This window comes from Mustela nigripes, chromosome 6, assembly GCF_022355385.1.
Source record: "Mustela nigripes isolate SB6536 chromosome 6, MUSNIG.SB6536, whole genome shotgun sequence".
Lineage (NCBI taxonomy): Eukaryota > Metazoa > Chordata > Mammalia > Carnivora > Mustelidae > Mustela > Mustela nigripes.
The window spans coordinates 36,986,009-37,012,218 of NC_081562.1; the positions used below are offsets into that span (position 1 = coordinate 36,986,009).

The window sequence follows — 26,210 nt, forward strand, 5'->3', positions numbered from 1 at the left end:
ATCTCTTCTCTTGGTGAAAACCACTGCTGAATATATTTAGGATGTTTCTTTGCTCTTGATATTTCACCTCGTAGTGGTCTAAAGAGGAACATAAAAGACTTTTTCCTACAAGATGTTACTTTTCCTTTTAAGCAGAGAAAAGCATTTCTGAAGTCATTACTATTTTAATTTATTGCCCTTAGATTTGATGTCAGATAGCGCTGTGTGATGCAAAATAAAATTCTCTGGAACTTGTCTTCTCTTGCCACATTTTGACTTCAGACAAATAACAGTTTTTAATAACAGTTTTTGCCCTTCTCCAACACTAAGATATACTTAGTTCTGAGCTGAAATCTCAGTGACTGTTTTTCAAATTGGTACATTTAACAGTAATTCCATGTAAATGCATAGACAAATGCTGATTAATGTAGTCTTTCCACAAAAATTTATCTTGTGAGAACTGGTGCTTATACATTTGTATGGAGACAAAAGAGTCAGCAACAACGTCCTCAGTACAGCTCTCATATTCTGTAGTTTGCATTTTAGACAGGGAAGAAGAGTCATGTGTAGCATTAACATAACAAGGAACATGAAACCTACATAATAAACAATGCTTACTATTTATGATCAAATTGGATATTAATTTTATGACAATTGATTTCAATTAATTACATTCCATCTATTTTTTAAAGTATGCATAACAAAAAATTTAAAGCTTTTTTTTTTTTTTTTTTTTTTTAATTTGACAGAGAGAGATTACAAGTAGGCAGAGAGGCAGGCAGAGAGAGAGAGGAGGAAGCAGGGTCCCCGCTGAACAGAGAGAGCCAGATTCAGGGCTTAATCCCAGACCCTGAGATCATGACCTGAGCTGAAGGCAGAGGCTTACCCCACTGAGCCACCCAGGTGCCCCCCAAAAATTTAAACATAGCATATTTTCTGCGTACCTTTTATTTCCATTATCACTTTCACAAACAATATGTGGGAGAAACTGAGAAAGTTTTTACCAAAAGCCTCTTTATTCTTCTTCCAGCCTCAAGGCTAGACTACTTTCCCAGCTTCTCTTGTAATTGGATATTTCCATGTGAGTTGTTCTCAGAAGTGGAATTTGAAAAAAGTATGTGTTACCTCTGGACCAAGGATTTTAGATGTTGGTATGGTGCCTGCATTCTGTCTTTTATTTATTTATTTATTTATTTATTTATTTATTTATTCGCTGTCTGGAGGTAAAACCCAAGGAGATAGCAAGGCCCAGAGAAGAAAGGTGCCTAAATTACTGTGTGAAAGAAAGACCACTGATCATTTCTCACCCTGGAGTATTGAGAAAGTGAAAAATACTTCAATTTCGTTTGAGACATTATGTATTTGGGGTTGTTTTGTTGCTTTTTCTAAATAATACAGTGTAATGGTATTGGTGACCCTCTTTAATGAAATAAAATAAGATTCACATTCCCGTAAAACTATAGATAAAGTGTGTGATGAGAATTACCTCTATTTTCTGTCCAAGTCCATCTTGAAATTTAAATTCAACAGTAAGCATAAATGCAGAAAATATCATTTAATTGTTTTAACAATGCTTAACAGTTGTGAATATAGGCAAAGTATTTTTGTAATGAGTATATAGTTGAAATGAGGTGATATTGAGATCAACATATCTATTGAAATTCATATTATTTGCTTTCTTTTTGCACCCGTATTATCCTTGAACTTAAAAGACAAATTACTCTTACTTACTAAATCTGTTATTGTCATGGCCCATGCTTCTTTTGTGCTTGCTCTCAGTAACTTAATCTTTACAAACAAAACCATCCTTGATTTTAATAAAATAAGCACTTTTTATTATTACTAAAGAGTAGATGTATGACACCCTGCACCTAAGACAGTATATAGACAAATATTGAAATAAAATGTGTAGAAGGAGCATTAGTAAGTGTGGTTAATAACAGTGTATACCTCCATGGACCAAATCCTTTCACTGATGTAAGGCACTAAAACTAATGAAAGAGATGGTTTTCCCTACCTCTTCCTAAACTTATTTGACTAGGAGGAAAGCATATCTCATCTTAATCATAGGTCGTTGGTTATTAAAAACCAGTAGGAACAGATTATAAGTTAGCATATTAATCGGTTTTATATTTGCTTGAGAAACTTTTTGCCTTGAATTAATAATATTAATTGTTTTTCTGGATCTGTACATATTCGGTTCCCAAAAATCTTCAGATTATATTTAAGCAGTGGTTCTTAAAGGAGGATTCCTGATCTAGCAGTATGCCATTTCGTGGGAACTTATTAGAAATGAAAGTTCTCTGGTCCCACCACAGACCTACTGAATCTGAAACTCTTGGAATGGATTTCAGAAATCTATGTTGTAACAAGCCTTCTGGAGATTGTCTTACATGTTAAATTTGAGAGCCATTAATCTAGAAGACCTGAGGTAAGGGTGAGTCCTCTTTTCTCATATGAGTAGTTGATGTAATGCCTTCTGCAAAATTGCTGCTTAAAAATGTCCCTCGGTTTGGGTAGAAAATGTTATTATTATTTTTTGTAGTGATGTTAGTAGAGAGAAATGGAAAATGTACAGTTTCTAAGCTGAGAATAACCATGAAGACTATCTCTTCTTACTAAAATATTTTTAGGGGGTGCCTGGGTGTCCAGCTGTTACGTGTCTGCCTACGACTCAGATCACGATGCAGGGTCCTGGGATCAAGTCCCTCATTGGGCTCCCTGCTCAGCTGGAAGCCTGCTTCTCTCTCTCATTGTCTCTCTCTGTCAAATAAATAAAGAAAATCTTTTTAAAAAAATAAAATAAAATATTTTTACTCATGACTATTTCCTGCCTTCCATTACCAAAGTCCTTTCTGTGATATCAACTACCAAGTATCCTTTAACTGTGTGTCAGCCAGTATGTGGGGATTATAGTTAGAATTAAAAGTTTTATTTGATGTGTGAATGGGAGTCAGGAAAATCAACACACTTCTTGGAAATGGTAACAACATCTGAAGCTCTCCTTGGCAAGTGTTGTTTATTAAGGAAATCAGAACCAAGGTTTAATAAGGAAGGAATTCTTCTGCAGAGAGACATATTAACTATTATTTGACATAAGAGGTTTTCTTGTGTATAAAAAACATTTTCTGTTTTCTGGGCAATTCCAGAGAGTGACGGTTAAAAGAGGACTGATACTGGGACGCCTGGGTGGCTCAGTTGGATAAGCAGCTGCCTTCGGCTCAGGTCATGATCCCGGCGTCCTGGGATCGAGTCCCACATCGGTCTCCTTGCTCCGCAGGGAGCCTGCTTCTCCCTCTGACTCTGCCTGCCACTCTGCCTGTGCTCGCTCTTGCTCTGTCTCTCTCTCTCTAACAAATAAATAAATAAAATCTTTAAAAAAAAAAAAAAAGAGGACTGATACCTGATTAATATGCAAAAGGTATTATTAAATTATTCCTATCTAAAATGGACTGGGCTGTCTCATGAGTTCATGAGTTTTCTGTAGTTAAGAGTAGTTAAGCTACATCAAATGGTAGGTTGATAGAGTGGTTTAGACCCTACTCAAAGTGTGGTCCTATCTGGGAGTTGTTAGAAGTACAGAATCTCAGGGTTTACCCCAGCTCTAGTGAATCAGAATTTACAATTTAACAAGATCCATTGGTAATCTGTATGCACCCTATCTCTGAGAACTAATGCTCCAGTAGACATCTAATGAATCATCTAATTATTCTTATACTTAATTCTTATAGGATTATGTTGGGAAGCAGAATTTGAATAACAGTCTGGCGGGACGGGGGGTGGGGGTGGATACAGGAGTGTGGCCTCACACCTCTCACTGTGCGGTTGCTAACTGAATTAAAGTCTACTTCAGAAGAAAAAGATTCTGTTTCCTAAATATTGTACTTAATTTAAGTGAGCTGGTATTTGAATACTGTTTCTTTAGTTAGCTTCGGACTCTGTGTTAACCAAAAATGAAATATGCCTTTGGATCTCTTGCACTGCTTTGGCAAGATACTTACCTTAACCCCCTTATTAAACCTAATGTTTAATCCTTCTCCTAGTTCCCTCTTCCATGCCCTCTTCCTGTTCCCTAAAACTAGGATATGCTAATTTCCATCACTGAAAATTTCCTTATTGTTTAGGTACTGGTTTTTTCTCCTGCCTTCTCTCTATACCTGGTGGGATGGGTCTGTGTGAATGGACGGTAGCGGCAAAAAAAAAAGCATAGGTAAAGGGATGTGTAGATATGGGGGAACTGGAACGCGTTCTAGAAACCAGACTTGGCTCCAAGCTGAAATTTACTAGGGCAGGGAGTACTAACCATACAATCCTTATCGCCAAAGCAGTGAAGGGAGAGGAGCTGGAGAGGTAGCGAGAAGTGACAGATGCCACCACACCCTAGCTTGACTCAGGTCAACCATGACTACCGTGCCCTGGTCCTGGGAGCAGGAAGCTGCTTAAAGAAATGACAAGCACGGGAAGGCCAGTGAGCCCGAAGGTGCCCAAGCGCATTCATTCGCCTTCCCCCAGCACGGGCCAACGCACGCTTTCCTGTAGAGACCATTGTGCGGGGGAAGCCCAGACCAGGCAGAGCCTATCCCCTGCCCACACCTGCCCATCCCCAGCCCTTGGCTTCTCAGGGGGCACTGGGACCAGCGCCAGCGCCAGCAGCCCGGGAGCGGCTTTGAGCGAGTCGTGTGTATCCGTGAGCGCGTGTGCGTGAGGAGGAGAGCAAAGACGTGATTACTTCAGAATTTATTTAAGGGCCGGTGGAAACCACTGCAGCAGCTTCCAGGGGAAGCCCTTGTTCCAGAGGAAGAGGAGGTGGCGGCTGCCAAGGAGGAGGAGGGGGGAGAGACGGAGGAGGAGGAGCAGCAGCAGCCACAGCACGAGGCAAGTGAGGCGAGAAGATGCTGTAGCGTCCGCACCGGCTCCCAGCAGGTTGGTTCCTCCGGCCGACTGAGGCAAGCGGCGAGGCTTGCAAAGAGGCTGGGAGGAGAAACGGGGTGTGGGGGACCGACTGCTTGCCTTTCCGGAGAAGAGGCGCCTCTTTTGAGTTCAGTGAGACGCCCTAGCGCAGAAATAGTCTGGGGGGCCAGGAGAGGACCGGTCGTGCTTCCCGCATCCCTTGGGGACTCGCTTCCCTGTAGCTTGCCAACTCCCGACGTTAGCCATGAACTCCGGAGGGGCTCCGGGAGGGGAACCGGGGGGAGAACTTCCCTTCCAGATGCTCCTCCCGTTTGGAGGGACACCCTCTGGGTGTCCTGGGCGCGGAGGGGGAGCAGCATCGCTTGGTTAAGTTTCTGTAAGTCAAACCCGGTCCCCAGCTCCCGGCTCCCCGCCCCGGGGCTCCAGCTGCACGCGGGGAGTCGAGGCTGCTCGGGCAAAGGGGCCGCTACTGCTTTAAGAGCCGCCTCCCCCTCTCCTCCTTTTGACAATGGTCTGAACCGAGCTCTGCTTCCCAAAGCAAAATTTGTAATATGCCATTTTTCCGATGGACGCTTCTCCTTTTGGCTGCTGACGGAGCCGCGGGAAGATGACGGGTTGCTGCCACGCCACCCAGCCGGGGCACGTTCCGGGAGGGCGCCGGGGCACGCGAGTGTCTAAGCTGCCTTTCTCCTCCGGTTGCTAGGGAAATGGTCCAGGAGTGCCGGGTGTGAGCTAACCCTCTCGTCAAGCCTGAGACTGCGGTTGTCATTGATCAATTGAAGAAGCAGGACCCGAAATTACAGACCTTAGGTACAGAAACTGTGTTTGAGTTACAAGGTTTCCCTTCCGCTTTATTTTTTTTCCCACCCCCCCCATCCCTGGCCCCACCCCGCCCCCAGGGAAGATGAGATGCAAATCCCTCCTTGCCAATTACTGCTCCCTACCTTTTTGCTTTCCACCCCCATCCTCTCCCTTCTCCTATTTCTCCACCTCCTCCCTACTTGGCTCTCTCTTTTTGGGTGAGAGATAAAGAATTCCGGTGTGGAAATTATGAAGTCAACTTCAGGGTGGTGGTGGGGTGGGGGTGTGGCTGAGACAGAACTGTCCAACCCTGTGGCTAGAGCTGGCTCTTGGCCATCTGTAAAGAAAGTGCAAAACGCTTCCATTAGAGGTGATACTAATATTTCCTGAAGACAGGGGATTTCAAAGAGTTAAATAGGAGGAGGAATATTCATGTAATGTAATCAGACAATGGCTAGGATTTCTCTCACCGAATTACTCCTTGTGGGTTAACTGAGGTGGAGCTGGGTTGGTTCTTAAGACTCAGTCTTTGAAGAGGAAACTAACTACCGAGAATAATTGCATCTTTGCCTGGAGGAGGGTCTAAATCCCAGGGATCTGCTTCTATGAAGTGATTCATTGACAGAAAAAAAAGCCTTTTGTGACACTAGCGTATCTGAATAGGTACTGCTTCAGAGACATATATTGCTAAGAAACACATTGGATCTTGAAAGCCCTTGGGTGATGACTCCAGCGGGCATTCAAAACTTTTATTTTGAAATCTGAGAGATTTGGAAGATAGTCAAGGTTATGTGCTAAGAGTAAGGGAGTTGGTTTTCTGGTATCAGATTCTTCAAGCTAAATTTAAGCACCAGGATAATTAAACCAACCAGATATTTTATTATTTTTTTCCTTTTGTAACAAAATAAACAATATCTCTAACTAGGTCTTAAAAACTTCAGTAATTTAATGAAACAAACAAACAAACAAAAAAAAACCAGCAACATTTAGAAAAGGATAACAATTCATATATCCAATTGACTTTGGGGAGGGGTGCCGGAAAGGCAAGTATCAAAGTGAGCTCTTAGGATGTCCTTCCTGGTTTTTCAGGAATTATGTGATACAATACAATTTTTAATACTGAAAATGGTTGTGAAAGTTAAAAGTGGAGTATGAGGATGGAGTAGATAGAAGGTAAATCGCTTCTGAACATCTGAAGTTACTTCAGATGTTGTCCATTCTATAAGAGGGTGTTGAACATTGAATATAGATTTTTAATTGATTTTAATATCTAAATATACATTTGAGAAATAGGTTATACTCTATCTTCAGGGTTATACAACTAGTTTGTAATTTATATTAGAATCCGCATTCTAATGCAAGAACTAAGCTAGTTCATGAAAGTGACCTTTATTTTTTGTAGAAAATTCTTTTCCTCCTAGTTTTGATGAGAAGATTTTAACTTATTTGGTTTGACTGTGGGTGAAGAAAAAAAACAGATGAATACATTTTATTTCCTAAGAAACTTTAGCATTTAGTAACTTTCATTTTTCCCAGTTGGATTTGGAGAGTTCAGAGTATGCACTGGAATTAAAACTTTAGGCATGGGATCAGAATGAATCATAAAGGCACAATATTCTTTCTGCCAAGGTGAATTTTGGTCACCTTATAAAATGAATAAATACTTGTATTTGTAATTGCCCTTTAAATTTTACTGTGTGATCTCAGGTATTCTATTGGAGACTTACAATGGGCTTATTTAAAAATAAAATCATGGGTTCATATCGCTACAGAAGAGAAAACTGAAGTTTTGAAGGATGATGTGACTTGTTCTGGTTCCAATGCTGCAGGAATGGAAATGAATCAAGTTGAATGTAGAATTAATAGACTAAGACCCTAAGTCCCTAAGCTGCTTCTCACTATAGCATCTTTGGACTGACTAAATGGGAGACCAGCTTTTATATTGATATGAGAACCTAAAGTTTGTGAATGTTTATTATCTCATGGTTCTAACATGCCTTTGTTAGAATTAGGGTCCTGTATTCAGAAGGAAATTGTAGCTGAGGTAATCACCACAGGTATGCTTTTCCTTGGAATTTAAACTTTTTTATAAGTAATTCAAAGTGAAGATGTGCTAATGGCTTTTTTCTGAGAGGGATATGACTTAAAATAGAGATTCAAGAATGTTTAAATAACCCCAAGATGTAAGCCTTGCAAGTGTTTTGGCACAAATTGTCAGTGCTATCATTTCCTCTCCCACTATTTTGTTTTAACCTTAAATGTCAAAAAGAAACACATTGGCTCTTGGTAAGGATTTCTCAGAATGACACAGCTGTTCAGTGTGTAGATTCTCATGCATGGCATGTGAACTAATTGTTTTTAATATTCCAATGTGTTAGAACATTTTTTCCTAATTCCTTTTCAATTAATGTAAAGCAAATGTATAGCAGTTAGAAAAGAGTCTCCTTTTTCCAGCTTTGTGATACTGTTTAAACAAAATTCAAATGGAGAAAAATGCAAAAAATATACTCTCTTTTCATCATTAGGTGGTTAGCAACAGTAAAATATGTGTGTGTGTGTGTGTGTGTACGTACATGCATGCACACTCGCATGTGCATTTAAATACATCTTACATACCTATTCTGTTACCTATTTAGGGTGATTAACAAGTCAAATATTTGCCTTCAGGTAGCCCAGTGTTTTGAGTGATGAGCAATAACTCAAAGTATTATCTTAAGTTATCCTAAAATTCATAGCCCCCTCTTTTTTTTTTTAAACATAGGATATCAGTAATAAAATACTTCCCTCTTATCTTTTAAAAAGTTTCTCCTAGTTTTCAGTGGGCCCTCACAGAATCATTCAGATAATTGAGTTTATCTCTTCAATAACCCAATTTATTTGAAGAATCACATAATAGTAATTAACTATTGAGCTGTTAGGTCTTGACATTTTATTTGACTATATCACCAGAAATATTTTCCCCAGGGACAGGAATATATAGGCAGAAAAATGAATTGACCTTGCATTACAAAACCAAAGAATGCTTCAGGATCAACAGCCAAACCAGCATTTCTCCACATCAGCCTTCTGCAAAACCAAGCCCTCTAATTAATAGCTTCTGGCCTCAGTACAACAGCTGAAATTGAGATGGGTTTGATTCTTTCTTGAACGTAAGATAGAAGATAAAAGAAAAAATGGGATAATTTCCGATTTTTAAAATGCCATACAGTAGATCAGTGTTGCATCTTAAAGTCTGTTGTCTGTTATAAATCAAGTTAATAAGTGATTTAAAAAATAGTTCATTTATTTCATGACTGGAAGTTTGTGATTAACAGCTGAGATGTGAAGTAACTACATTAGCTAATGTAATTTATGGTTTCTGTTTTCTGAAATATTGAGCATTAGGTTGTATTGTTTCGATGGAAAACAGACAATGCAGTTCACAGGAAACAAAAGAATATTAAAGTCAACTAGCAGTATAACAACCTAAACCAACTTGTGCACCTCATTCAATTTCCTAAAGTTTGTATTCAATGTAGTCAATATCACTTTATCTATTCTGTGTAGACCACCTTTGGTTTTATAATGCATCACCTTAACAATTTAGTCAGAGAGTCCAAAAAGGGATAAAATGGGAGTTGTAAAGTCAAGAAACTTTCAACTAGTTGGTAAGAAAAAAAACCTGTTGATAAAATCTGAAAAAAATTGAAAAACTGGTTACTATTTGTAGATTTCTTAAATTCAAGGGTGAACATTAATTCTTTCAATTATTGAAATCATTCAAAAATCATTTTCTTCCTACCTATGAAGTGCCAGACACTGTACTTGTTTTTAAAATATAACAAATAAGGGTAAGATGGTGGTATTTTCTCTAAGAGATTTGTCAACTTACAGGGGTAGAAAGGTGATCAACTAGTATGTTGAATAATGTATTACTCTGAATTGAATTGGAGGAATAAGTCATGAAAAAAAACCCACAAATCTTTAAGAAGTAGGTGAAACCAACCTATATTTTATAGGTAGGAGCTTTATACATTATCAGTAAAAGAGGAAGGATACAGATTAGAGGGAGTCAATGAATCATATTTCACTGAGTTCAAAATATTTAGTGTGGCTGGAGTTGGGACGGGGGTAGGGGGAAAAAAAGAGACCATTAGGTTAATGGGTGCAGAATTTGGTGAGTCGAAGGTCAGATTGTTTCTTTACTAAGACTTCCCTCCCCTTTACTTCCTTTAAGCAATGATGTGTGAAGTGATGCCCACGATTAATGAGGACACCCCAATGAGCCAAAGGGGGTCCCAAAGCAGTGGCTCGGACTCAGACTCCCATTTTGAGCAGCTGATGGTGAATATGCTAGATGAAAGGGATCGTCTTCTAGACACCCTTCGGGAGACCCAAGAAAGCCTCTCACTTGCTCAGCAAAGACTGCAGGATGTCATCTATGACAGAGATTCCCTCCAGCGACAGCTCAATTCAGCCCTGCCACAGGTATGTTTCCTGGTAGTATTTGTCCTTCCTGTTGCAATTGCGAAAGTGACAAGACTTAAATAAACTTGGCTTTATTTCTATTCTTATTCTTTTCCCTTAAATTAGATCATGTGCATGTTTTGGTGAGAAAAATAAAAGAATTATTAGTTCACACAAAAATCTTACCTCAAATTTATGGTACATTGGTGATGGTGGGTGTGAAGGCCGAGTTCCTGTCTCCTCGCTCTTTTTTTGAAAATTTTATCTGCATGTTTTGATAGGCCTATCAGCTGTTGATCAGCATTCAACCACACGAATGTGGGAATAGTTAGTTTTCTTTTTCTTGCTTTAAACAGTATTATGACATTTGGAAATATGTATTTTCCATTTTTAGCTGTGTGGTCTATCTTTGGAAATGATTATAGTTTGGAAGTCTACTGTCTAATTATATTTTATTTGACTTTCTTTAAAAATGCGTAACACCTGCTCAAAAATTCCTGGAATTATCCATGTATTATCCCCTCTTCTCAGAAAACATTTTAACCAGTTTCCTTAAAATATATTTAGGGAAATAGAGAAAAGGCAAAACTTAAGCCTTATTCTCACAAACTTAAAATTGTTAGATTGGGTATTTTAAAATATATGCTTGTCAAGAATCTTATTTTATAGGAAAAGATAATTTTAAGGATTTCAAGCTTATTTATATACTAAGTTAATATTGAGACTCAGTCTTCTTACTTAAGAATAGAACACTTGTGTTTGTTTTAGATATGAGAAAGATTATAGAATATGAATGAGATTTTTAATAATCAGCCCAATACACTATATTTTCCTTCTGAATATAAATTTGGTTGGCCCTCTACTATAAGGATAGTATAGAAATATTAAAGAGTTGACCTACCTCCATAAAGTTATATCTTGTAGCAAATATCTTTCATAAATATTAAAGGTTATATAAGCAAAGTTGATAAACTTCTAAACCCAGCTGTACTATTAACTTGAAGTGTGATGTTGAGATATTGAAGACTCTCAGAATGGAAAGAATCACCTAGAGCCCATGACATCTCTATCCAATAACCTTATAACTGTACATGAAGAACCCCTGTTCCAGTCCTTTTCATTTTCAGTTTGTCTTATGTTAAGATACAATATTATTTTCAGTAACTCTCACTGGTTTGTTTAAATACATAGGAAGTGTTGATTCACTTCAAAAGACAATTATCATAGCTTCACCAATTATTGTATTTTTCAAGGTTGACATTTCAGTCTTTGCAACTGTTCTTCGTAAGGTGATTTTTGAAAGATCACCATCATGCTTACTCTCCTTTGAGATTATCTGAGTTGCTTTTAATGGTGTTAAATTGGCTCCTGAACCCCTCACACTGTTCATTATCTTCTGTGATAAGCACAGAATGAGCAATCATTTTTCTTTCTGGATAGAGTGCTTTATTGAGGAAGCCTAGGATACATTATACATGGGGGCAGGTTCAACGTACTTTCTGTATGCCCTGGTACAGTGGTCATCTGAAGTTTATGATTGAGTTTCATAAATGCTGCATGAGTTCCTATTTTCCCTAAACTCTTATTAAAAGTTGATTCCTTGGTCCTAAATGTAGGACTATTCATATATCCCTCCCGCATTATCTTTGTGTATCTTAGTTAAGCCTGATACTGTCAATTTGGATCCTAAATCTATCAAAATGATTCTAGGAATAGTTTAAGTGTTTAAGTTGTTTCTTTGTAAAAAAAAAAAAAATGAATGAACAAGATATTTTTGGGGAAAAGAGGAGAAAACTGGAAATGTTTTCATACATACTATGTTTTACAAATAAATCTATTCTTAAAGGTACAACATTAAATAAATTCTAGCAGTTCTGTTGTATTGAATATCTTGATTATAGTAAAATCTAAACTTTTAAGTTTTGAATTTTAATTATACTGGTCTGCAATCTCTTATTCAAAACCCCTGGGGTCAGTTGTATTTTAAAGTTCAGAATTTTCTTGGTTTTTTTTGTATGTATATAATGTAAATTATGGAACACTTCTCCAGATGGATTTGGGGAAGCACCCCATAATTATACATTTTCATATCTGAAGAGAATTCTTTGAATATTCCTATTGCATGGGAAAAATAAAGACCATAAATCTCTCATGTTAGTACAGGTTTAGTTTTGTACCAATCAAGTTTGCAACACACTTAAAAATAACAGTTTTCAAAGTGTATGGGTTTTGGAATTATAGGTTATGGATTCTGAACCATTTAGGTAGAAGACATAGTTCCAAAATCTTTTACAAATACATTGAGATTTTTTCAATGTTGACTTGCATTTTACTATTATAAATATTTGAGTAATGCTAGTAATCCACAGGTCCTTAAAGAAAGTGATGGTCCTGTCATTTTTTTTGGTCCTGTCATATTTTTAAAGAAAGTTTTTAATAATCTAATCTGTACCTTAAGGGCTGTAGGTTTTCTGCAAGCAATAGAGGGATATTCTTCTTTAATTGGTACCTTTGAATCTTTTTGACTATTTTGTAAGCAGTGTGACTATGCTGTTGGGTTGCATTGCATTGGATATTTAGCTGAGAGGAGAAAATAACTATAAATGTGAGTTTTGAGGTATAAATAAAGCATGTCAAATTGGAAACTACAATAAAATAAAAATTAAAATTATTGTAACAAACACGGGCTAGAATTCAAAGCAGCGTCAAACTTTATGACATATTATGTTTTATACAATACTTGTCGGTGTTGGTGATTTGGTGCTTTGCTATAGACACTTTCTCTCTGAACATTTCTTTATGAACAATGTAGCAATGATTTTAACAATCTTAACCTTGTAAATAAAGTTTTTTTGTAGCCATAGTGTTTAATTTTTCATATGTGATTGGGTATTTAAAGAGTACTAGTAATTCCATATCACCAGGCCTGGTGTTTATAAGCTACACACTCAATTTTCTACCTTTGTTATGCACAGATGCATTTTAATGTTCCATAGAACCCGAGATTCAGTGTGCCTCAAACTCAGTTGACCTTAGTCTTCTATTTCCTACCCAAAATACGGTGCTCAGTCTCCACCCCCAGACACTGAAAGTCCTAAATTCAGTCATCATTGGGCCATATTGTTTTTAATCTCTAGAATAATTCTCAACTCTCTATTCTTTTCTGTCTTTTTTTTTTTTTTTGCACCTGGCCCCAAACTTCCTTCTTTTTCCATCTCCTTTCTCTCAACATTTCCACATTAGCAAATGTGTTATGCCATGTGTTTGAATAATATACAAATGTCATGCTTTTGCAGGCTATGAAACTTCACACTTTTCCTCTATCTTCTTCACGCATATTCATCTCTGTGCCCATAATGTTCTTCACCAATGTCTTTGCCTCACTTCTCATCTTAACGAAGACTTCATCTCTTCCAGGAAGCCTTCTCTGAAACATCATGTTCCTTAGCTTTATCATTTCCCATTTTATCATTAAATATCTGCTTACATGCCCATTTCCTAACCTAGACTATATGCTCCTTAAGAACAGGAACGTATCGGGGCACCTGGGTGGCTCAGTGGTTAAGCCGCTGCCTTCGGCTCAGGTCATGATCTTGGGGTCCTGGGATCAAGCCCCGCATAGGGCTCTCTGCTCAGCAGGGAGCCTGCTTCCTCCTCTCTCTCTGCCTGCCTCTCTGCCTACTTGTGATCTTTGTCTGTCAAATAAATAAATAAAATCTTAAAAAAAAGAACAGGAACGTATCAAAATCATCTACCATGTTCTGAACCAGTGGAGTACCAGGTCTCTAGTGAGGGCTTGCAAAGTAAAACCCGAAGTAAATGCATATTAACTTTGGATGGAGAAGGAGCAATAAACTTGAAATAGGAAGGTCTAGGTTGTACTCTGACTCATACATCATCAACTTTCATCAGGACTTCAAATTTCCATGCTACAAAAATTAGTGAATATTAACACCTCACAGGGTAGTTTGTGATGATTAGAGAAAATAATACAAGTAAGAACAAATTAATTTGCAATGCATTAAATATGAAAAGACTTGTCTGTTTATCCGGAATGCCAAAAGATAAATTAATTTCTGTATGAGCATTAAAATAATTTACTAGTAATATTGACCAAATAGTTTTAAATTTTTTTAAAGCAGGACGGATATTTGTCAATTACTAATATGCTTAGTAAGAATATTTAAAGGAAAGGCACGGGAAGTGAGTTTTCTCACTTCCTCACTAATAAAGAAAGTCATTATTTATAGAAGTTTACAATTTCTCTGTAACACTTTATTTAGCATATATTGAGGGTCTTCTGTATGTTCAATGGTTACATATATTTGTAAAGGGGATAGGGAATAAAAAGAACATAATTTGGCTCCCAGAGAACACAGGAAATAGGCTTACTTAGAAAAAATATATAAATGGATCCAAATTAATATAGTACCAGACATTTATAGAAGTACTGAAAAAGTTTTGAGCTATAATATTGACTTATGATTAAATACAGAAAGTTTCATGTGGAAAGTGATCTTAAAGAGGTATTTTCAAAAAATTTGGAGGAGCCCCTTGGTGGTTCAGTTCATTAAGTGTCTGCCTTCGGCTCAGGTCATGATCTCCATCTCCCTCTGCTGCTCCCCTTGCTTATGCTCTCTCTCTCTGTTATATAAATAGATAAAATCTTTTTAAAAAACATTGGAAAGAATTCAAGGATATTCTCTGTGGAATAGTAGAGTTGTACATGGGTCCTCTTAAAGACTTTTGGGGGACTGAAGTTCAGTCTATACTCTTCTTTCTAGGCTAGGCTTGAGGTTCCTAATTTTCACAAAGGAGACAGATGAACTAGCCACATACCTGGTTTTTGCTTTGGTGTGTGTGTATGTGTGTGTGTGTGTGGGTGGGTGTGTAAAGATTTTATATACTTATTTGACAGAGAGGTCACAAGTAGGCAGAGAGGCAGACAGAGGGGGAAGAGGAAGCAGGCTCCCTGCTGAGCAGAGAGCCCAATGCAGGACTTGATCCCAGGACCCTGAGATCATGACCTGAACAGAAAGCAGAGGATTAGTCCACTGAGCCACCCAGGTGCCCTTGTTTTGTTTTCTAAGTCTAAATCGGAATTAAATAAGGAGAATAACTGACAGATTTGTTTGTCAAAGAGTTGTAGGGGTAGGAGTGGCAGTACAGGAATATGACCTGTTCATATATATGGTGACAGTAAACAATAAGTGTGTGTATATAGAATGATCATTAGAATTTTGAGTGAACTGGTGATGAGGGTATAATGGAGGAATATCATTCTGCCATTTTGAATTAGGATGGATTACCTAATATACTCATCAGCTAGCTATTGCTAAAATTAAACTATATAGGGGCACCTGGGTGGCTCAGTGGGTTAAAGCCTCTGCCTTCAGCTTGGGTTATAATTCCAGAGTCGTGGGATCGAGCCCCACATCAGGTTCTCTGCTCAGCAGGGAGCCTGCTTCCTCCTCTCTCTCTGCCTACTTGTGATCTGTCAAATAAATAAAATCTTAAAAAAATAAAATTAAACTATATAGAAAGACAAATACTACATGATTTCACTCAAATGTTGGATTTAAGAAACAAAACCAAAAAACAAAGGGGAAAAAAGAGAAAGAGGCAAAACAAGAAAGAGATTCTCAACAGTAGTGAACAAACTGACAGTTACTAGAAGAGAGGTGGGTGGGGGGATGGATTTAAATAGGTGATGGGGATTAAGGTGTGCACTTTAATGAGCACTGGCCTTGTATGGAAATGTTGAACCGCTCTATTGTAGACCTGAAACTAATATAACACTGTATGTTAACTAGCTGAAATTTTAATTAAAACTTAAAAAAATAAAATTATGTGACAATAAAAAACGGCACTGTCAAATCTCATACAAAATTTTGGGTTAATGGAATTCAGCTGATCTTGACTTGGATTGGTTGATCTTGGCTAGCTCATTTATGCCATTGGTTAGCTGGAGGTTGGCTCAGTTACCTATATGTTAACTGGCTGTTGCCTGATCCAGAATGACCTTGGCTGGACCAACTGGGGCCACTCAGCTCTATCCATGTGTGTAATTCTGCAATAGGCCAGCCTGGGCAGGTTCATGGTCATGGAAGAAGAGTAAGAGCAAAGCAGAAATAAGCAAGTGCTTTTTAAGCTTTCACTTGAGTCTTCTTTTGGTATTATTTCATCGTCATGCCTAGACACAGAGTGGGATGCAATACAAAATTACATAGCAAAATTATAGGGAGGGTTGGAGCACAAGGACCACCACTGCAATTGTTTTACCACAAATATAAGCTAAAAGAGTCATTTGGGCCATTATTGTATTAAGGAGAGCTTATTGTGATAATGTAAGAGTTCTAGAGGGTTGTGAGAATTCGAAATAAGATTGTGAGTCTTCAATCTAAGAAAGACAATAGAAATGGAAATAATATTGAGGAGAAAGGATACACAAGGATTGGTAATGAACTAAATGGCCAAGGCTTTGAATTTGAGTCAGAAGATCTAAATTTGAATTGGGGTTCTTCCATTTATTAGCTGAGGGACTGTTGGTAAGTAACTTGACTTCTCTGAAACTCTATTTCCTTAATTGGAAGGAGGGATAATATCTTCTCCTGGTATGGTTGAAAAGAGGTGTGTGTATATGCTTCTGAAACCCTGAACATTTAAAAATGTCAGGAGACATTTTTCATAAATTGGGGTACACTAGTTGTATAACCTGAAGAGAAATTAAGTTGTAAGAGGCTACTTGTGGAGAGCAGGAATATGTTTATAATTTGATGTTTTTAAAACACAAAGCATTTAAGTGACACTACAGGAGTTACTTTTATCCTGGAGGCAGAATGCCTAGATATCTTTTTTTTGGCTTGTAACTTACTAGCTCAATGACTTTGGTCAAAGTAGTTAATTCAAACAATGATAGAATCTGCCTCATAGGATCATTATGAGAAATAAATGAGCTGGAACATGTCAAATGATCAATTCAGTGCTTCACAGATAGTACATGCTCAATAAATGTGAAGTGCACCTATTGATGCTGTTATTATTACTATAGATATTATCATCATTATCCTTAGCCAAGCTTAACTGCACAATTTTACTGGGTAATAATGAACACTAGCACAAATTGAAAGTACTAAAAATCCTTACCTTCAGCAATCTTTATCAAATTTTGCAAGTTCCTTGATTTGGCCTTTTTATAAAAAAGAATTCTTAACTACACTCTGCTAAATGGTTTTCCCAAATTTTCCACTTCCTCAATGGCCAATCTCACATGTCCCTTGATTAAGTCAAACAACATCCCTTCGTATTGTGCGGAGAAGATAACATCCGGATCGAGCTCTTTCCTTTCCAATGAAACCTAATGCCATGGCACTAAACATTTTATCTCTTACTCCCATCAAAGATGCTGCATTTTTGCTACCTCTTATTGTATTTATTCTCTTTTCTTAATGTGCTTTTCTTGCCTCCAGTTAGTTATTTTTCCCCTGGCCAAATGAAATGGTATTCACCAACAGCCTTTGTATCTCAGGATTTATATCACTTCATTTATATCTCTTTTTTAATCTCTATAGCCAGTATTTTATCATCATCATTCTCTTAAAGATATACTCGTGTATGCTGCCAATGGATACATATTTTGCAAATCTAGTGATCCTTTCATTCTTCATGCCCCTTGGCATCTCGGTGCCAAGCAATGCTATTAATTATTTCATCTTGTAATTCCCATGTCCTTAATTCTTTTGTAACCATTCCTTTTCTAGCTACTCATTATGTTGTTTTTCAATACTGATTCTTTTCCCATGTACCCCAATACTCTTATTTACTCTCATACTAATCTTCATTTACTTCCGTTCTCCAATCTTATGCATTGCCCTTCTGGTTAAGGCTAATACCTTCTTCTAAATTTTTGATGCCTTATTCTCATGTCCTTTTGATTATTACTTTTTCTCTGTATCTACTATCTTCAATTGTTCTTGCTCTATCAAATTGTTCTTTTTTAGTAACATATTCAAATCTATTTCTTAAAAGGAAAAGTACAAGGCCAACAAAAAAGTCACATAACACCATGTCTCTGCTTAGCCACCAATCTATCTTTTTTTTCCCTGACACTTTATTTCCCAACTTGTTTGTTCTCACTGTCTCAGTTTCTTCATTTTCTATTCACCTTTGAGCAACTGAAGTCTGGCCCTCCCTGACTCCCTGCTCAAAATGATGTCACCAGTAAGCAGTTGATGAATGCAGTAGGTATGTTTTATTAAAATTCATTGCAAAGTTTGACACTGTGATTGCGCCCTTCTCAAAGAGCAAAACAAAACAAAACAAAAAGCCAAACATCTTATTCTTTTAACTTCTATGGCACCACACTGTCTCGGTTTTTAAATCCTTTTTTTGGCTTTTTCTTCCCTATTTCTTTTTCTGTGAGTAGCTCCTCATCTAGTCACTCCTTAAATCTTAAATAATAAAGATATGATGAATAATAGCAATAGCTGATATTTCTGAACACTCCCACTATGCCAGTGCTTTATTTAAGCATCCAGATATTCAAATTGGAGTCTTTCTTTCTCTTTAAAGGGAGGCTAAAAAAGTGAGTTGTAAGACTTTATCCACAGAAAGTGCTAAGACGTAATCCAACGAATAAGTCCAACAACATTAGTTCAAGCTCCATTTTAAACTCTACAAATGTTGAGGTGGTAAAGCTAGAAGAGAGATTAGGGTTTTTTGGAGAACTGTTGGCTTCCTGTGCATAATCTACCATTCCACGTATGAGGGATGGGGTGACTACCCTTCAGTTGAACCAAGTGAGAGGAGCTTCAGGGAAAACACTTAAGAGAGCTTGATGTATTTCCTCCAGAAGTTGAAGGATATAGAGCTGGATGTCTAAAACACACAGGTGTGGCTAGAGATGCTCGTGCCTCTATAGTAGATTAAAGGGCTGCATGGTAGGCAAACTTAAAAGTCCTCCAATGTAAAAAAAAAAAAAAAGTTATTAATTTTTTGAACCCCATGTCCCCAGGTGTTGAATAATGAGAGATGAATTAGAGGACTAACTCCAAATAAGAAACTGAGAGTGAGTCAAGTAAAACTGAGGAAGATGGGTTCTTTGAGAAAGTCTTGAACCTACCCCAGAAGAAAGGTCATCCATTGCACTCAGAAAGCCCTGACCATAGATGACATCTGTGTCAGCCACATTTCATTGTGATCTTTCATTCCAGTTTTAGTCCCAAGCTCTGACTCTGCAAGGGTCGGGAACTGTTGCTATGAGTGTAGGATGTCTGCATAAAGGGAGACCACTGTGTCCATATCCTCCATTGCAGACTGAAAGCTTGAAACAAGCTTGAAAGCTGAGTGAAAAGGGTGAGGTTCAGGTGGGATAGGAGCTTAGGGTGTTGTATATTACATAGTCCTATATGGAACTAGAACTAGGAAATTATAGAGTATTTAATTCCAAACAAAAGGACAGATAGTTTATTTTCTACGCATGAACAGAAAAGCTAAGACACTTGCCTACAATTTCATTTGGGGTTCATTTCTTCATCTGAGGGAATCAGGAGATATAACAATATTGATTTCTGAATCCAGCTCTTTCATTAAACTGGTTAGATGTATCATCTCAGTTAATCCTCAAAACATTCCAATGAGGTCGTTATTATTATTCCCATTTTTCAGATGATACAACCGAGGCACAGAGAGGTTAAGTAACTTGTTCAACACCACACAGTTGGTAAGTGGTACTCACCAGGATTTTATTCATGGCTTACTTTTGTTTTACTCTGAGCCATCTCCTTCATTTCATTATGCTCATTGGATATAAAGAAATATTAAGCTTCTCTGGAACCCTTCTTTATGATACATGGGCCATTGAAAGTATTTCTCATGACTACTCCTACGTTTTAATAAGGCAAATAATGTTATTAGGAATGAAGTATGAAAATATTATTAGAGGTCATATAATTATATAAACACAATTATTTGAGGATCTCAAATCGTTATCTTTATAATACCATGACTTTATCTTTTAATGTATTGAGCATACCTTATAGCCCATCAGATACTTTTTATAAGCAAGAAAGTATGGGTTGCATGGTAAAGTATCTAACAAGAAATAATAGTACCTGGATTTCAGTTTCAACTTTGCTAAACCCCACAACACAGGAAAACCACTGAACTTCTGAGAATTCTGTTCACTTATGCATGAAAGGGTAATTCTAGTTCTCTCTAATATGTTGAATACTTTTGCTAATTTCAAATAATTACAAAAGGCATACACTTTCACTTTATTGATTTAATCATAACCATTTAATCAATAATTATGACTTATGCAACAAATATTTTAGGGCCTACTATGCCTGAGGTTCTATGCTTATAGTATAGTGTTGCTGATATCTATGCTGTCTTTTCTTCCTTTTCTTTTCTTTTACGATTTTATTTATTTATTTGACAGAGAGAGACACAGTGAGAGACAGAACACAAACAGGGGGAGTTGGAGAGGGAGAGGCAGGCTTCCTGGAGCAGGGAGCTGAATGCGGGGCTTGATCCTAGGACCCTGGGATCATGACCTGAGCCGAAGGCAGACTCTTAATGACTGAGCGACCCAGGCAGCACTATGCTTTATTTTAAAACCTTGGCTAATTATGGTTCCTAGGAATATATTATGGTAATAAGAAGGTAAGGCCTATAATCCAGTGAATATCGTGTGTATTTGTAAATTCTTTATAACCGAGGATTATCTCTTGTTATTCCATTGCCTGTTATCCTCTAATGTAATAAACTGTCCATGTTCCTGGAAAGAGGGCAGTTCCCTCTCGTGTGTTCAGAAATCATCCCCTCTTGCTATTTCAGGACAAAACTTTTCCTCTTCTTTTCCTACATCATCAGTGTATCCATCTTTAGTGGGTTATAACCAGCAATATTCAATGTTCTTATATTTCTCCCATCTCAAAAAAATTGTATTAACAACCTCACCTTACCAAGTCACCACCCCATTTCTTTCCTTTTACAGCAAAATTTAAAAAATTCTATGCACTTATTATTTCACATCTCTCCCCACATTTTCTTCATTTTCTCTTGAATCCACCACTCCAGCTGGGCATTCACCCCCTAAACTCCATCTACTCTGCTTTCTGGAAATTATCTGTAATCTCCATATTGCTAAACACATTGGTCTATTCTCGGTCTCATTCCTGTTAATCAGCAGTATTACCTACTCCGGGTCTCTTCTTTTCTGCAACACTTACTTCATTGGCTCTAGGGCAGCACACTTGCCTACTTTTCCTCCTACCTCATTGGTCAGTCCTCAGTGTTTGTTGTTGGTCACTCCTAATCCTCCAGACCCATTAGTGCTTGGTGATTCCAGGATTCCGTATCTGTACCTTTTCTATTTCCATCTGGGATGACACAATTGATGATCTCTTCTATCTCTTGGCTTTACATACCATCTAAATGTTGAGGACTCTGGAATTAACATTCCTAATGCAGACATTTCCTGTGACCATGAGACTCCTGTTGTCAAATGCAGAAATTCAACATGTCCCAAATTGAGTTCATGATCTTCACTTACTCTTCTGCTTCTCAACTAATATCCCTGTCAGTCTTCTGTTGGCTTATGCCAAATCCTCAGTTTTTTATTTCTTTCATACATTCTGTATTCCATCTAGCAGTAAAGTCTCTCTGTTTTATCTTCAAAATATATGTAGACTTGAACCCCAGTAACCACCTCCACAGCCCCATCCTAGTCAGAGTCCCCTGCTCTCATCTGGATTAGACAGGATTTTCCTAACTGGCTCCTTGCTTTATGTCCTTGTACCTCATCAGTCTGTTGCCAAAATAACAAGAAGAAAGATCCTAATTCTGAGAAAAGGTAAGTCAAATTTTGTTTTACATCTGTTCAAATCTCTAAATCTTCCCCTTTTCAGTGTAAAAGCCCAGGTCTGTAAATTGGCCTAAAGGTCTAAGAGCTGTCCCCTTCCCTTTTACTGTCTGATGTCACCTCCTTCAGTTTTCTAACTAATCCATTCTACTCCCACAATTCTGGTGTCCTTTGCAGTTCAATACGTCAGGCATTCAGTTGTCTTAGGGACTTTGCACTGGCTATTCCTTAGGGCTGGAATGTTGTCCCCAAAACAACATGTGACTTGCTCTCTCAACTCTTCAGGAATTTACTCAGGTACCATCTCCTCAGTGAGGCCATGCCTGATCAATGTAGTCCAAAGTAAAATATCTCCCTCTTTAGTATTTCCAATTTCTGTTTTCTACCTTTTTTCTAAGGCACTCAAAGCCATCCAACACAGTGGAGACTTTATTTCATTGCCTTGTTATATTATGTGTTTCTCCCTCCACTAGACTCTGTTCCATGAAGCCAGGGGATTCTTTTCTAATGGTTTACAGCTGCATTTTCTGCCCACAGCAGTGTCTGGCATGTACTGTTGTTCCAAAGTACTAAATAATGAAATGAAAACAAAAGTCATTCTTTTGCTTGTTGAACATATTCTCTGTGGTATCTACTTTGTGCTTATTTGGCAAGTCTCACAGAGCCATAAAAAATTATACAGCATATATTAAATATCTTGACAGAAAAGAAAACACATCAATTTACAGAGCATTATGGCTAAAGTGTTTATAACACTAAAGTCATATATATGAGGCTGGTGTTGATACTACACCTCAAAGATCCTTCTGGAATGAAGTGGGTTTTATGTCAAGAGATTGTGGCATTTTTAATATTTTATAAATCAGAGCAAGGGAGATCAGAATGTAAATGGCTTGCTTTGAAGGTATGAATAAAAGATAGTAGTCCAAGTTTTTTTTTTTTTTTTAACGTCAAGTTCCATTTCTTTTCACATTTCCATATTCTTTTATTAAAAGGTTTATGTCTTAAATTAAGCAAGCTTTCATGAAAGAACCAGTTTGGATAACTAATGAGATGCTACTACCACTATTTGAAATGTATATCTGACTTTCATTTCATGGAAGGAGAAAAATAAAAGAATATTTTGGTTAGTTTTTATTTTTGAACAGTTTATCTTTTAATTATTGATTCTTTTCCTTCCCCCCACCCTGCTTTTCTTTTTAATTGCTTGTTCGTATTCTCTCAGAAGGAATGATATCAACAGAAAAACAGCCATTAGTAGTCTCAAGAAGAATTTCTATCTTGAGTATTCCACTATATTTTATAGTCTAATTTGATGTACTTAATATTAGCACACGTGTGATTAATTTGTTATTATTAATCTGTGGAGAAAAATTCTAGATTAATTAACAGAGACATTGAAATTTATGCTGTTGACTTTTTCTGGATCTTTCTCTTCAAGACTTTATGGCACAAGGCTAGAGAGCTGCCATCTCAGTGTTCTAGTTTGGAGAAGAGAAAGATTTTAGAACTATAGTTGTAGAATGCTTTACAAGCATGACTATCACATTCTATCTAATTATATTACACATCTTTGCATCGATCTCTGCTACTTAATTAGCTTACAAAACAGTAGCTCTGTATTAGCTTACATATCACAGACCTTAGTAGGTGCCTAAAATCTGTTGTCTGATTACTTAACAGTCAAGATTATGTGAATAAGTCTTAGTGAAGATTAGTAACTCAAAGGAACGTAGTGCTTGAATTTTCTTTTTCTTTGCAGATTTTATTTATTCTTTTGAAAGAGAGAGAGCACAACCAAGGGGAGAGGTAGGGAGAGAGGGAGAAGCAGACTCCTCGCTGAGCATGGAGTCCAATGCGGGACTCCATCCCAGGATCTTAGAATCATCACCTGAGCCTAAGGCAGATGCCTAACCCTCTGAGCACCCCATAGTGCTTGAATTTTAAATTATTCTTTGCAGGGCACCGGGGTGGTTCAGTGGGTTAAGCCTCTGCCTTTGGCTCTGGTCATGATCCCAGGGTCCTGGGGTCGAGGCCTGCATCAGGCTCTCTGCTCAGCAGGGAGCCTGCTTCCTCCTCTCTCTCTGTCTGTCTGCCTGCCTACTTGTGATATCTCTCTTTCTGTCAAATAAATAAATAGAATCTTTAAAAAAATATCCAAATTAAATTATTCTTTGCATTGCAGCTGAGTTTGTGGCTCTAATTATTTTTTTAAATGCAGATCTACTAATTTCCTCCAAATGTGACAGAATTTATTAAGTAAGATTCTGAATGATTGGTAATGTCTTTCTTGGGCCTTGAATTAGGACACATTTCTCCCGAAATGACATTTTTAAAATACTTTTTTGCCTCCCGAGAAGTGAAATCCTTGATACTGGAACTTGGAATAGTATAGGAAAAACGTAAATATTCCTCTTCACTCTCACTCCCAGGAGAAGGTCAAGAAATCTCAGATTGCGTGCAAAGGCTGTATAAGGATTGACAGGTGTTTCTTGCAGCATTCAACATAAGATGAACATTTCTGCTTTGAAACATCACTCTGCCTGCAAGCCCATGTTAGTTTTGATATTAATTAGAAAAAATTATTCAAAAATGGATGTGATTAGAATTTTGCACTGCATTGTTTTGTATTAAACTAATTTTCCTGGAATATTCTTATGATTGTCTTTTTATGCCTATTTTTAGTATATGTGCTGCCGAAGCGAGCACTTTATGCCTATTTTTAGAGTACTCTGATTCAATTAAAATACGTAATATTTTGGCTCAAAACTTATTATATATGTTTATGTGAGAGTTTAGAATGTGCACTTTTGTTTTGGTGACTTACAAAAAGATCATTAATTTGTGAGTTTTAAAAAAAAATAGTGGTTACTAATTTAAAAAGTATTTCATGAGAAAATCTTACCTGAGGATCTATTTGATATAAAGGAGATAAGTCAATTCCAAATAATAGCAAGATTATTTTTTCTTATTAACTTTGTATATGAAAGACATTATTCAACTATATTTGTACAAAATATCATTTTAAAAACTCAGTTAGCTAGTTGTCTGATCTAGTCTCTCATCAGCAAATGGTCCCATGAACCATACACAATCTGCACATAATCCATGGTAGTTGACATTGCTTGAGTTAGAAGAACTTTATCAGTTAATGTCTTTTAGTAGAAAAGCTTGATCTCTGAAATCACTTTTTTAAGGAATGTTGTAGGTAACTTTAATTTTTTTCTAAAAATGTAACTTCATTTTACAGTTCTAAGTCTAAAGTTCTATGTTGGTATAATTACAAATTTTAATGTCTCCCACCAGGATTATAGATTTTCTATTTTTCTTTACAATTCTATTAATTTTTGCATATGTTTTAGACTGTTATTGGTTGCTTTCTACTATATAATTGTTTTATTTTCATGGCCAATTGAACCTTTAACATCATGAAGTGACTGCTTTTATTCCTAGACAGGCATTTTCTCATAAATTTCTCATAAATTCCCCCTTGTCTGATTTTAATTATATGATAGAGGATTTCGTTTTTGTTAGTCTGTACTGTACATATTTATCTGTCCTTTTACTTTCAGTGTGTCTGTATTTCTCTGTATATTATGCACAGATAGCAAATGGTTCTTTGATTTTATTTGTATACAGTCTGACAACTTTCTCTTTTAATTCTTTGGTCTCTGTATTGACTGATTACTTGAATGTTTGTGCTTAATATGCTGTCTTAGTAAGGGCTTTCTATTTTCCTTGTCTTTTTTGTGTTCTATTTATTAACCTTTCATGCTCCCTTTGAATTGATTGAAAGCATTTTTTTAATTATTCATTTTCCCCTCTATTATCCTGTCAATTTTATACTGTTTTGCTATTTTTTTAAAGATTTTATTTATTTGGACGCCTGGGTGGCTCAGTGAGTTAAGCAGCTGCCTTCGGCTCAGGTCATGATCCCAGCGTCCTGGGATCGAGTCCCACATCAGGCTCCTTGCTCCGCAGGGAGCCTGCTTCTCCCTCTGACTCTGCCTTCCACTCTGTCTGCCTGTGCTCGCTCTCGCTTGCTCTCTCTCTGACAAATAAATAAATAAAATCTTTTTAAAAAATTTATTTATTTATTGGAGAGGATTTTATTTATTTATTTGAGAGAGAGAGAGAGAGAGAGAGAGCGCATGCATGAGCACAGGGGAGGGGCGGAAGTAGAGGTAGAAGAAGACTCTCCATTGAG

General features: G+C 37.2%; 1 protein-coding gene across 8 annotated transcripts in view; it reads left to right on the top strand.

The window, feature by feature from the left end:
* The first annotated feature begins 4,442 nt into the window (after positions 1 to 4,442).
* PPFIA2 (PTPRF interacting protein alpha 2) overlaps positions 4,443 to 26,210 on the top strand; it is a 493,640-nt gene continuing 471,872 nt past the window's right edge. For 7 of the 8 annotated variants that reach the window (XM_059402391.1, XM_059402394.1, XM_059402393.1 and 4 more), the window contains exons 1-2: positions 5,420 to 5,700; positions 9,908 to 10,158. In XM_059402391.1, the coding sequence (XP_059258374.1) occupies positions 9,910 to 10,158 (249 nt within the window). In that variant the 5' untranslated portion in view covers positions 5,420 to 5,700; positions 9,908 to 9,909. Of the gene's footprint in view, positions 4,903 to 5,419; positions 5,701 to 9,907; positions 10,159 to 26,210 lie in introns of those variants that run through there. The other variant, XM_059402392.1, reaches the window with a different exon arrangement.